Below are 13,166 nucleotides of genomic sequence, written 5' to 3' on the forward strand. Positions count from 1 at the left end.
TAACAAGTACATACATACATGTATAGCCATTGTTATTGCTGTTGTTATTGCTGTTGTTATTGCTATTGTTATATAGTATGTCATAACGAAAAATGGCTGCTTGCAACACACAAATGTTGAACTTTGCACTCACGTATTTGCAAGTGTATGGTATGCATGCATTGGTTGCACGTTCTATGACTTCGCATATGTCGTGTTGAAGGCATTTTTCATATTTGCAACTGACTGAGATTGCATTTGCTGTGTGTACTATACTATGTTTGTGTATATGCTATAAGGCTGCCGCTCGCACGTGGAAATGCACACGTTTTTACTCATCGCGGTATTTGTGTTACTTTTTTTTTTGTATTTTTGAATTGAAAATCACACAGTCCAAATTATTGTCATTCACTCGAGCACGTCCGAAAGCCGTTCGTTTGGTCGAAATAGCAAATTCGATTGCCAGCGCTGAATCGTTCCTCCGACACCAACGCCAAAGGCAATGAAAGTAATTCACTTCACACGACGTGATTTGAGAAAGTTTTCAAGACCGCCGAAGTGTGCCGCAACGGCATTGTGACTGCGCTGCATGCAATGAAACGTGACCAAATTAAACACATTTCAATTGCAAGTATATTCAATATTAAAAGAGTACTGTGTTGCCACAGTGTTTATGCATATGTTTGAAATGTCTATAATAAATCGGCGTATGTAGTCCACATCGATGACGGATATAGAGCTTAATGGCTGTCGGCGATTCGCGACAGCTTTAGAAAGTAACGAAACGAACACGCAATACGAGCTGTTCAAACAGACTGACAGCACTCACGATGCAACCTTGCGCCAACATGCAACCTCGTTACACATAAGCACACGCCTTTCGTTGCGTTTCGTTGACGAGCAAATTTTTTCTTACCTAATAAAAAAGTTTCATCTTCAAGAACTTAGTTTTGATCGTTCAACTTGTATGACAGCTACAGTGGTCCGATATAGAAAATTTCGTGAAGATATCTTTTCATATAAAAAAAATTTTCCATACAAGGGCTTGATTTATATCGAACATTTTGTATAGCAGCTATATTCTACAGTGATCGGATATCGATAGTTTCAAAAAAAGAGCGGCTTCTTGGGGAGAAAAGAACGTAAGCGCTGCTCATTTCTATATGCATGTTTACTTTCTACTTCTTTTTGGGTGTTACAAGCTTCGAGGCACACTTAACACATTTACCACTTTACACAAGGAGGTCTCCACATACTCTCTTGTATCAAATTCAACCCACCAAATTGTTTGTTGCTTTAATATGTAAACTTTTTGATATGACAACAGCGCTCAAAATGCTGAACAGAGCAATGACGAATCGTTGTCGGTTATAATCGATTATTATTTTTAAATGAAATTAACGCACACCCAGAAAAATTATAAACGAATTGATGGCAAACGATTATGCCCTAATTGTTTTCGAAAACTTGTCATTTTTTTCATATAAATACATTTCCGATTTCTAGTTCGAAAATCGATTTAATAACATAAAAATCGAAAATACATCTTAGCACTCGATATAATAATAATCGATAATACAATTTTACAAATTCCACGGGTTTAACACTAGATTACCGTTATTTCTTATTCAAGATTGATCTAATTGTCACAAGTCTTTTTAAATCTGAGTCCTCGCAGCAATTGAAAAGATGGGTTGGAAAAATTTAATTTTCGAATTCGAAACAGTAGTTAAATTTTTCGTGATTTCAATTGAAAGCTGTAAATATTTCATTTTCCCATTTCTAACCATACTTTTTGTTTGTTTTTGTTATTGCCGCCGAAATTCGCGCGCAAGCTCAGACCTACAAATCTCATTTTACGAAGTTCGGCAAATTACAGCAGCAGTTTGTTGTTGTTTACGAAACATTTCAACTTCAACTTTGTCATATACGCGAAAATTATTGTGTTGGCGAAAAGGAAAAGTTTGCTTCACCAACAATCAAAAAGTAGACCAACAATGATTTATGTGGAATGTGTATATATGTACTATACATACACATATTTACCTATGTATATATAATATATGAAATGTGTATGTGCTAGTAGGCGCTGAAAGCCCAAATCACCCACAAAAGTTGTAATGAGTATTTACTAGGAAAACTTTAAGTTTAAGTTGGAAACTTGAAATTTTCAAAGTTTGACGGCCACTGTAATGCAGGCAAGCAGTTAGAGAAAAAGAGTGAAGACCGCTATAGTTGGGATCAAAAATTTAAAGAAAGTTTGAAGCTACCATGATTAGCTTTTGGGTAGTGCAGGAAGATTTTCAATCATATTACATACATACATATATGATTTTCCGAACAGATCAATTCGACTATGTCAATATACACGCAAACAGCATGCTGAGTCCTTAGATTAGGTTAGGTTAGTTTGGTAAGCTAATGAGCCACGCAAAGACCAGTTTTGGTTCTTTTCGATACTAGATGGAGTTCCTTTACTACGTCTATGAGGGGTAGTCATACCTTAGGATCCCTGCGCTTGACACGAATTTCAATAGACTCACTGTCGATATTTCTTACAGTGTCTCATAACGTTAAAGAGACTGATTGATCTGCACTTAAGTGGTAGTATTCCAAGAAATCGACTCTCAAGGGCGCAGCATGCCTATTACAAGGGTAGGTGCATCTACCATCAAAGATGGAACACGTCTCCGGCCTGCTGACAGAGTTAAGCACTTAGCGCTCATCCTAGACAGGAAGCTCTCGTGGAAACCCAACATCGAAATATGACTGCGAGCCTGGGCACTCTGAAAATCAGCTCAGTAAACATTGGCTAAAAACCTCGTAAGAGACCTACGAAACTCTTGGCTCACAGCAAGATCCACAAAAAAACAGAACTGTACTAAACAGTCTAAGTATGATTTCTCGCCACGCTGAAATATAATATTAGCCATCTAGCCCAACCTAAGCTAACCTCTCGATCTCTTCTTCTATTCCTAAAGCAACATTGATAGAAACTAAGAATACGACAGTTTCATGTCGTTACCGTTTTGAGAGTGCATTTGACAACAAAATACTTTAATTATTGACGTCATTAACGAAAGTTAACGTTTACTAGTACTACGAAAGATTAAGAGCAGAATTATTTCTTGTCATCTCAAACGATATGCTCTTTACTATCGGAATTGAGGTATTTTGAGTTGCTCCCACGCTTTGATGAATTCTGTCAAACTTTGACTGATTTTTGACAAATCACAGTGAGAGAGAGCAAAATTTCTAATTAGTAGCAAGAACTAGATGAAGTTTGACACCTGTTGTTGTAGTCTACATTATGAGTTGCCATGTTTATATAACACCAGATATAATGCAATTTCCTGTTTTGGTCATACTAACCTATATTCTTTCACTCTTCACTTTACAGAACTGTGTGACGCAGCTGCGAAAATCCAGGCCGCCTTCCGTGGCCATTTGACACGCAAAGTCGTGACTAAAGACACGCCCGATGATGTCGACATACAGGAGATCACCAAGAAGGTAGCCGAAGAGCTGGATATTGATCTAAGCGATCCGGAATTGAATAAGGCAGCCACCAAAATTCAAGCCTCATTCAGAGGCCATAAAATTCGCAAGGAAATAGGAACCGAATAAGAAAATCTTGTGCCCATATTTTTCTCATTAAAAAAACATTAAAAACCAAAAACAAAACAAACAATGTTGCAACAGAACAAATTAAGTAAAGAAAGCATAAAGCAGTAATTTTAAAATATGGAAAAGAGTAATTGCTAAAAATGTTAAGTAAATACAATTTGAATTATATAAAAAATATAAATTAATTAAAGAAAGCATAAAGACACATAGATAATGATACAAAAAAAAAAAAAATATCAAGCCATTTGAGATTCAAAGCATATGCAACAAGGTTGCCATACAACTACAATTGCATACGCTGTGCGAAAAGCGCAAAGAACATAAAAGACACAAGCTTTTCAACTGCTGAAGGACAAAACATAAATTAATATAAATTGTTGAGAAAATTTTAATAGCAAATGATAAATGTTAAATAAATATTAACACAAATTAAAAATTAAACAAAGCAAAAACTGATATTGACACTTTATAAGGGTTCAAACAATTGTGCGCAGTGTTGCATTTTCGCTAAATTAACGCAATGTGAAGAACAATTATTTACAAAAATAAAAAAAATAAAAATTGCAAATATTTTTAAATTGATAGATTTTGGTGTCAGCAAAAATATTTTTGACCTCAGCAGAAACATTTTTGGCGCATTTTTTGTTTAGACGCATATTTTTTTACTGCACTGTTCTGCGGCATAGGGGTTTCACAACACATTCTTTGAGCTTTATGATAAGTAACTGAAATAAATATATATTTTTTAATTAACAAAAGGTAGTAATTAAAATAATAAGATATATATTAAATATAGTCTATGTATTTTAGCTGATTTTGCGTTTGTGAAGAGTGCAAAATCGCAACCAAAGAAAATAAAAGCTTTGCCAAATTATGTAGTTGTTGACATTATGTAGTGCTCGGTATAAGTTTCACTTACTATTTTGCAGAAAAAAAACGAAAGAAATTTTGAAATTTGTTACAAAAAAAATATTTGAAAACAGAAGAAAACAAAAATTTCAAAAATTTGAAAAAAAAATTCGAAAATTAAAAAAAAAACTTTTAAGAGCGTGTTGCTATTTTTTAGAGTGCGCTGTACTTAAGCTGTCAAAATATCACACACATTGCTTCGGTTCGATATTGGTCGGCTGTTGAGCATGTTTTAAACCCTTTTTGGAGAAATTTTGCCGTTCAAACATTACTCAAGTCCCCAAAACAAATTTGGTTGTTGCTTTAAAAACATTACAACTCAATCTATTTTCTAAAACAACTAAGTGACGTTACAGTTAATTTATATTTTTTGACAGTGGATAACCGCTTAGAAAATATACTTTCTTTAGAATAAAGTTAGTGAGAGGCAGGTAGGCTTTGCCAGGTGTCTTTAAAAGCAGTTCAAAGAAAAATGTTTATAATTTCTGAAAAATAAAGAATCGAAATTAAAGAACGAAAACGATCATCCTTTAACTTGGTTTTGAAGAGAGTTTAAATCCAAATTTTCTAATAGGTTTATTCAAATAAAAAATTAAAGAATAACGCCAAAAAATATACATATTTCGAAACGAAGAAGCACATATTTCATGTTTGAATTTGCAGAGTTTGGAAAACCTACTTTTCTAAATGTAAACTTAATGAATTCTAGAATTGAAAAAGAATATTTGCATGAAAAGAATCCGAAAACCAAAAAAAAAGTAATTAATTTTTATAGAAAACTGTCATCCTTATTTTGGGTTTGAAAGATTTTGAAAACCTATTATTTACTTTTCAAGCTGTAAGTTTAATCAATTCAAGATTTTTAGAGGTATCTTTTCATGAAGGTCTGAAAAACGTTAAAAATCTAGATATTAAGATCGAAAAGTATCATCCTTCAATGGGATTTGAAGATTTTTGAAAATCTATATACTTTTCTAAATGTAAGCTTAATCAATTCAAGTTTTTGAGAAGTTTGTTTTCCATTTAGAGGTTCAAAAACGCTAAAAATCTAGGCATTTAAGAACGAAAACGATCTTTCTTCATTTGGATTTGAAGAGTTTTGAAAACCCACTTTTTTAAATGTAAATTTAAACAATTCAAAATTTTAAGATGTATCTTTCTATGGAAGTGTTCAAAAACGCAAAAAAACAGAGTTATTTTCGATAGAATAAAAGATTAAGGATGTTCTTTTTTGTATTTGAAGGGTTTTGAAACTACTTTCTAAATGTAAGTTTATTCAACTCTAGATTTCGAAAACTATCATACCATAGAAGCATTCAAAAACGCAAAAAATCGAGTTATATCGGTTTGAAAAAATCGTCCCTTATGAGGATACAAATAGTTTTGAAAACATGCTCTTCGAAATGTAAGTTTAAATAGTTGAAAATTTTGAGAAGTATTTTTTATGAACAGTATGGACAGTTTCTACACAGGACTTCAAGACGCTTATAATTATTTTAAACTACGTAAAGTAAGTGTAAGTTTTCGAACCTCGGCAGTCATGTAAGAGAAATCAGCGAAGCGGGCGTACCAGCGGCTCAGAAAGAGTTTTTTAAGGAACCGCTACTACTAAGTCTCCAAAAAACTTTTAAAATTTATGATTTTTATAAAGTCTAGACCACATATTTTCACTGTGCATCTAACAATATAGTTTTCACTGTAAATTATTACACCGAACAACTAACTTTTTCTGTTCGAAAAAAATGGTTTTGAAGTAACGCTTAATTATTTTTATAATTCAAAACGATTTAAGCTAAATATTGAAATTTTGGTCGTAGGAAATAGGCGCTCGTTATTATTTTGCGCTCTTTTTAAAGTAACAGTTACACGATAAATATTATTAATAACAGTAATTCAAATAAAAATTGGAAAAAAACTGTATTTTGAACTGCTGAGTGTAGGCAAACCTAATTTCACACACAAATAAAGTGCATAACACAACAACAAATACCAAAGAGTAATTAATATTTATAAAGTAAGTAAACAATGTTTACCAGACTAACAACAACAACAGCAAAAAACTATTTCATTACAAAAAAATTGTACAGGAAATACATACATACTAACAAAAAAAAAAGCGGCAAAAATTTCAACAGAACCTTGTATGTAAGCAAGCAAAGTAAATAAAATAATTAAAAAATAAATAAAAATAATTGAGAGAGAAATTCAACTAAAAACCATAGCACAGCCCACATATTTCACAAAAAAAGTTGTCAAACTAAAATAATTATAAAAAATTTGAAAATATTAATATTTATTTAAATTTTAATTGATAGCTATATCACACAAACACACACACACATACATACATATGTACATGCATGAGCTCGTAGCCCGCTGGACTTTCGGTACGGGTTTCGCTTAAATTCATGATACTGTGGGTAGATAACGGTAAATTTGCAAAAAAAAAAATTATTATATGTTGCATATATATGTATGTATATATATGTATGTATGTATATGTATATATATGCATGTATGTATATGTATATACTAAGCATATATGTACCTGCATTTGTTGTTGTTGCCAGCTAAAGCATGAAACTACGATTACTAAGCAAATAATCAGCGCAAATGTTTCCGAATCAATTACCGTTATATCTATTTACATTAGCACACCAATTACGCTATTACCTACAGACACACACACACACACACCCATAATAAATACAACTAAATAATTCATTAAACAGTTGGCGTCAGCAATTAACGGCATGTTATTTACTTTACACAAATCAATTTATCATTATTTATACAAATGTAATTAGCTCTATTTCTAGCAATTAATTCTATTCAGTATTTTACACTAATTAACTGTTACAAATTTTTTAATTAATAACCGTTAGTCGGTGGAAAAAGTTGTAAACTTGAAATTTTCAATGCCGCAATGTATTTTACTATAAAATCATAATAAATATAAGAAAATATTAAAGATATAAAAAAAAGTTCTACGCAACATCACCAATCAATACAACAAGAACAACCAAAACACAATTTAAAAACAATTTCTACACGCTGCTGCTTCATTGGTGGCGTCTCCACAAGGCCTCTCTTTACAACCTTCTAAACAGTATTGCAATTGAGAAAAGCAACAACAAACTATTGACACAAAAATTAAAAAAAAACAACAACAAATTAACACATTTTGAACCAAATTATAAAAGTAAAATAACAAAAACACATAGCAATTGTAATTGTAATGACGCAAATTGTGAGAAATCTGAATTTGTGAAAATAAATAAAATTGAAATAAAATCTTAACAGCATTAATTTAGTGAAAGTAAAGTAATAAAAGACAAAAACTACAACAATTTTTGAGTTTTGTGCTTTTGGAAAACATTTGCGGTGAGTATAAATGTCGGCATAGCTTCTGTGCTGCCAAAATTAACGTTTTTGTTGCAATTTAATGCAAAATTTTGACAAGCGAGCAGAAATTAGAGCTGCTTAGAGAGCAGGCAAGCGTCTAATATGACACTGGTCAACAGTGCAGAACATTTGCGATTCTTTTCCAAGCTAGGATTTTATGCTTACAACAAAAAATTTAGATGTTTGGAAATCGAGTGAATTCCTCAGAAGAAACGATCAGCTTAGGGTCATCAAAAGTGCGGTAAAACATCAGAGCACACACACCTAATATATAATCTTTCAATTTATGAACTTATTCTAGAAATTAAATTCAGAATTTAAGTACTTCCTCTAATAGTGCAGAATTAAAGTATATTGGACAAGTATTAAATTTATTCTTACTAATACAGTAGATAGATTTAAATAAAGGTATGCACCGCGACCTATGGTCTATTGTGCCCAACCCTGAGTCACAACGACTCATCTAGCCCCAGCATGTTGATAAACTCCAATATGCTGCTGGGTGCTAGTGAAGCGATCCGATCCCTGTTTGGAAACTGTGCAGTCCAGCAGAAAGGTGTTCTCTGGTTTCCGGCTCCATGTCACAGAACCGACAGTTTGCAGAAGAGACTAAGCCCATGTTGGATAGGCGCTTATTGAGCCTGCAATGGACGGTGTAGAACACGACAAGCAGCCGGAATTTGTTCCCTGGGGAGATTGATTACGGCTTAAAAACGTCTGAGGTCGTAATCTCCCATTAGCAACTAAGCATGGCGCATGCCTTCGATTTGTTGTCAATGTCTCTCCCTGCCTGCTCTTTCCTCCCTACGGAGCAGCTCTTTAATGGTATGTGGACCAACCTTCTTACTAATACACAAGACAATTAGAAATAAAGCTCCTTCTCTTAACATTTAATGATCAGTTTAAAGGAAATCGGAAATTTTATGAATACATTGGACACAGTGGCTTAGTTGGTGCTTCCAACTGATTAATATCTCTACTAATATGAAACAACTCTACTAGGTTAAGGATAGAGAATATTCACTTCTAATCCTAACAATGCTTATATAACTTTAATTTAGTTAGTTTTCTAGCACTTATGCGATTTATTTAAATATTAAATATAAAATTTGTATTAACTACAAATCGATTTCAATTTGCTACATTATGAAGTGTGAAGTCACTACTAAAACTCCAAGCAATGCCCCAGCGTGTAGTGTTGCCTTGACAAAACTCCGTAGTACATACGTTCTTGATTAGTTTGTTAGACAAAATTTCCATAACGCGTGCAACGCTGCTTTTGTGGCCCAACATCGTTGTATAAATGCTGTAAAATAACGATAAAAAGCTAGTTATACTATATATATACAATGAGAGGTACAAGCATTTAGCACCTACCAAACGCGTTGCGGATAAAGCTCACTATCTTCAATTATGCGCTGTACAAACTGCACTTCTCCGCCTTCACAAGCCAGCTCCTCGTTATGACCCGTGTGACAATTGTGTGGCGGTGTACGTTTGTCCTCATTTCTTGTTTTGCCATTGAAAGGATTTGGTAAAGAAGAATCGTAGAATGGTGGATTACAGAGGCAAAAATGAAAATTTATATCTGGTTGCGGGGTAAAGAACTCTTTGAAAATTATTTCTTTATCAGTTTGTTTGAAAATTTCCACCAACTGCGCCAATTTATTAGCTTTCACATTTTTCTCAGCATATGTGAGATTACTATCATTTGACTCGAGCGCATGCATGTGCCAGGAATTTTTTCGCGCTGCTAAGAGCGAGTATATGCAGGAGGAACCACAGCCTATGTCTATGCCGCGTATTTCTGCTGCCGCAGAGAGTTTAAGTGATGCGATTAGATCTTCTAGCCAGAGTATGTAATTCAAACGTAGCGGCAAAGTGGGCACAAGACTGCCAGGCGCAAATTCCACGTGCAGCTGAAAGTATTCTTCCAATAGCATTTGTGTGAGCGCGCGCAATGTGGCTTCATTGCGATAATCAATGTAGACTTTGCCATTGAGCTCCTGCATTGATAAGAGTAACTTTATAACGATATAACACTTTGTCTTTATGGCTACTTACCAGTTTACAAACTTTTCGAAAGTCTTTGTATTTAATGGCTAAAGCTGTGTAATCTGGTGGCGTTCGGAAAATATTCCGTGGATGCATTAACCTTTTATTTTTCATTGTTTATATTTTATTTGCGGTCTAAAATTTGTTTACAATTATTCACATATACAAATGTGAAATGTTTGCGTTCACTGGAGACTACAGTAAAACAGCTGATGACAGTTTAGGCATGCCACATTTTCCTTTAAACCAATTATTGGACGATTTATTCTATACCTAAAATGTTTTTAGTTCGCTATTTAATAGGTAGTCGAATAGGGTAGAAAACAACTGTTATGTATTTCACAGAGGTTTTTGAAAAATTGTAAACATTTCACTGTAACATTTTTAAAAATGAAAAACTTAACTTTAATAAATTTGGAGCGTTGTAATATCTGAAGTTAAAAAAATTTATGTGATCTGTGATTGTACCGAAAACTGCATTTAAAGAGTTGGCAACTCTATATTCTAAAAACGAACAATACTTTTATTTTTTTTTCAGCTGTCAAAACAAACGCATGCTGACAGATTTCATCACATTTCATTTAAATTTGGGCGAAATAAAATTGCGTTTTGAAAGTTTTAAACATATTTATTAATTAAAACTGTTAAATTATGTCTGAGACCAGCACGAAGGACACGGTTTTGAAAACAGCGATGACCTATATATGTGGCGGTAAGTTCTGAACAACAAATTTTCTAGTATACAACTTGGAGTACAATTCGTTTGATTTTTGGAGGTATGCGCTAATTATTAATGATGCCGAAAGAAGCTGAAATCTTGTGTATTTCCAATATATTATATTAGTTTTATACCAATTGTTCTTCATAACTATAAAGGATTTTAGTCGACATACATATGTATATCTGATCAAGCACTATCACTTCACTAGCAATATCAAAACCCTTGTAGTTTTCTTTTTTTATTGCTACAACCACTATATTGCAGAAATATTAAAGATCTAACGCTACAATTATACATTTTCCCTTTTATATTATACACAGAGTGTCATCATGAAAACGAGATGCGTCCACGTGATCCTATACGTTGCCGTGAGTGTGGCTACCGCATCATGTATAAGAAACGTACCAAGCGATGTAAGTACATAGTTATAATATATTTTTAGGGTATATACAAATAATGAAATTACATTTTTTTTATTTACTTGCAGTGGTTGTGTTCGATGCGCGTTAATTTTCATCCGGCTCTGTATCCCGTGGTTTTAAAATGATATTAGAATTTTAAGTGAATACCTTATGTAAAAATAAAATTTAGTATAGAAAAAGTTTAATTTTTATTTTCCACACATTGACTACATGGGTTAAAGTTTTTAATGTGCTAGGTCGAAATATTGAGGGACCGAGTGTTGCATGTCTAAATACGACAGATTACTAACTTTGTTTCCATTACATCGACAATCAATAAGAATTAAAAACGAAAAAACTTCACAAATGCAAAAGATGATGACGCATGATTTTAAATCGTCAGTTTGGTTGGCAGCTATATGCTCTGGTGGTCCGATCTGAACAATTTCTCCGAAAATATACCGATCGATGTTGAATTTCGTGAAGGTATCTTGTCAAAAAAAGAAGTTTTTCATACAAGGACTTCCGACATATGAACAGCTTCTTATGGAGAAAAGAACGTGTGCAAAATTTCAGTTCGATATCTCAAAAATGAAGGAACCACTGCTCAGAACATAAAAATTCTGTTTGGAATACCAAACCAATAATAAATATTAGAATTCATGACATAAGCTATAATTTATCAACGGTTTCAATTCTGATACCGGCAACTATCAGATTCCACAACATTTCTCATTATTATCAACAAATTAAAGAGAATTATTTGTTTGCGCTGCATTCAGATGATGTTTAGATCATATTCGCCAATTCAGTTGTTGTTGTTGCAGCAGCAAAAAAGAATGCTGAACTAATTTGGAGGAATGCTAACGAATTAACTTTCCTGACCTGATGAAAATTCGTTCCGGCTGCGTAGACCCGACTGTCGTGTGAACTTTGAATAAACAAACAAGCAATTCTATATTTCCGATTTTAATTTAGTCTTTCTAAGACCTAACCCAATTTGCATAGGTAAATAATAAAATAATTTATTCAAGAATAATGTTGCACCTACTTACTTAACACTTGCAGAACTTATAATCATATTTTCGTTGTCTACATTCCACTGCCCACCAAATTGTAATAAGAACTCTTCATTTATTTTTATTTTAAACTAATTTTAAGATGTTTATTTTCAATATTCAGAAATATAAATTAAACTAAAAACACATTTGACATTTAATTATCATATCCACCCAACAGTCCACACCGGCTGCCGGGTTTCCATACATCTTTTCTTAAATATTTTTTTTGTTTTATTTTTTTTTAATCTTTAGTTGTGTTTCGTGTGACTTTTTAACGCTTCTATTACCGTTACACATAGTTTAATATTTAAGTATAATTTTCACTTTCCATTAATGGCGTTGTTTTTACTACTGTACTTGTTTTTTGTTATGTTTAAATTTCATTTTTCCTAAAGTAAAATTTTTTTAATTTCAATTAATTTAGCTTGTCTTAAATTTCATCATTTTATTTAATTTTCCTCAATTTCATTAAATTTTTCTCATTTTAATCAAATTTTCCGCAATTTAATTTAATTTTTCTCAATTGAATTTAATGTTTCTCTTTTTATATATATATATTTTTTTTTTTTTGGTTACCAAAACGTGCTTAATTAGCTTTTAGAAGTTTTCTAACATTTGTTTGTTGTTTTTGTATTTGCAAAAGGGCGTTTACAACATTTTAAACTAAGTGTGTATACACTAAACGGCTGCGCTTGCGCTTCTCAAATATATGTGTCTGCTTTTTGTTGAAAAAACATTACAGATTTTTTGTTTTTTGTTTTTTTTCTTCTTTTGCTTTTATTTTTGTTCTTTGTTTAGTGTTTTCAGCTTAAAATTCATTTATTTTAAATTTTTCTCGTTTTTGTTTTGCTTATAACCACCATTTCATTTTGAATTCTTACGCTCTTTTATACGTTTTTTTAGGTTAAATTTTTTTTTTTTTGTTATTTTTTTAAATTAATTTTCAGTCCATTACATTCACTTTCGTGTGGTAAACGTGCCAACTCGCGTTTGCTTAGCGATAATTAT

General features: G+C 32.5%; 3 protein-coding genes across 7 annotated transcripts in view; 2 read left to right on the plus strand and 1 right to left on the minus strand.

Annotated features, from left to right (window-relative positions):
- igl (igloo) overlaps positions 1-7,865 on the plus strand; it is a 163,185-nt gene extending 155,320 nt beyond the window's left edge. For all 5 annotated transcript variants that reach the window (XM_036375115.2, XM_070109041.1, XM_036375117.2 and 2 more), the window contains one exon: positions 3,380-7,865. In XM_036375115.2, coding sequence (XP_036231008.2) covers positions 3,380-3,606 — 227 coding nt within the window. In that variant the 3' untranslated portion in view covers positions 3,607-7,865. The remainder of the gene's footprint in view (positions 1-3,379) is intronic.
- Positions 7,866-8,585: 720 nt separating this feature from the next.
- On the minus strand, positions 8,586-10,189 carry LOC106621395 (U6 small nuclear RNA (adenine-(43)-N(6))-methyltransferase). The gene is made up of 3 exons (XM_070109042.1): positions 9,985-10,189; positions 9,298-9,926; positions 8,586-9,226 (listed from the first exon to the last, which is right to left on the minus strand). Exons 1-3 carry the CDS (start codon positions 10,087-10,089, stop codon positions 9,052-9,054), a joined length of 909 nt encoding a protein of 302 aa, XP_069965143.1. The 5' UTR covers positions 10,090-10,189; the 3' UTR covers positions 8,586-9,051.
- A 337-nt stretch (positions 10,190-10,526) lies between these two features.
- On the plus strand, positions 10,527-11,303 carry Polr2K (DNA-directed RNA polymerases I, II, and III subunit Rpb12). The gene is made up of 3 exons (XM_036375158.2): positions 10,527-10,687; positions 11,017-11,109; positions 11,184-11,303. The coding sequence occupies exons 1-3, from the start codon at positions 10,627-10,629 to the stop codon at positions 11,204-11,206; spliced, it is 177 nt and encodes a 58-aa protein (XP_036231051.1). The 5' UTR covers positions 10,527-10,626; the 3' UTR covers positions 11,207-11,303.
- The last annotated feature ends 1,863 nt before the right edge of the window (positions 11,304-13,166 follow it).

This window comes from Bactrocera oleae, chromosome 4 (assembly GCF_042242935.1).
Source record: "Bactrocera oleae isolate idBacOlea1 chromosome 4, idBacOlea1, whole genome shotgun sequence".
In the NCBI taxonomy this organism is placed as follows: Eukaryota; Metazoa; Arthropoda; class Insecta; order Diptera; family Tephritidae; genus Bactrocera; species Bactrocera oleae.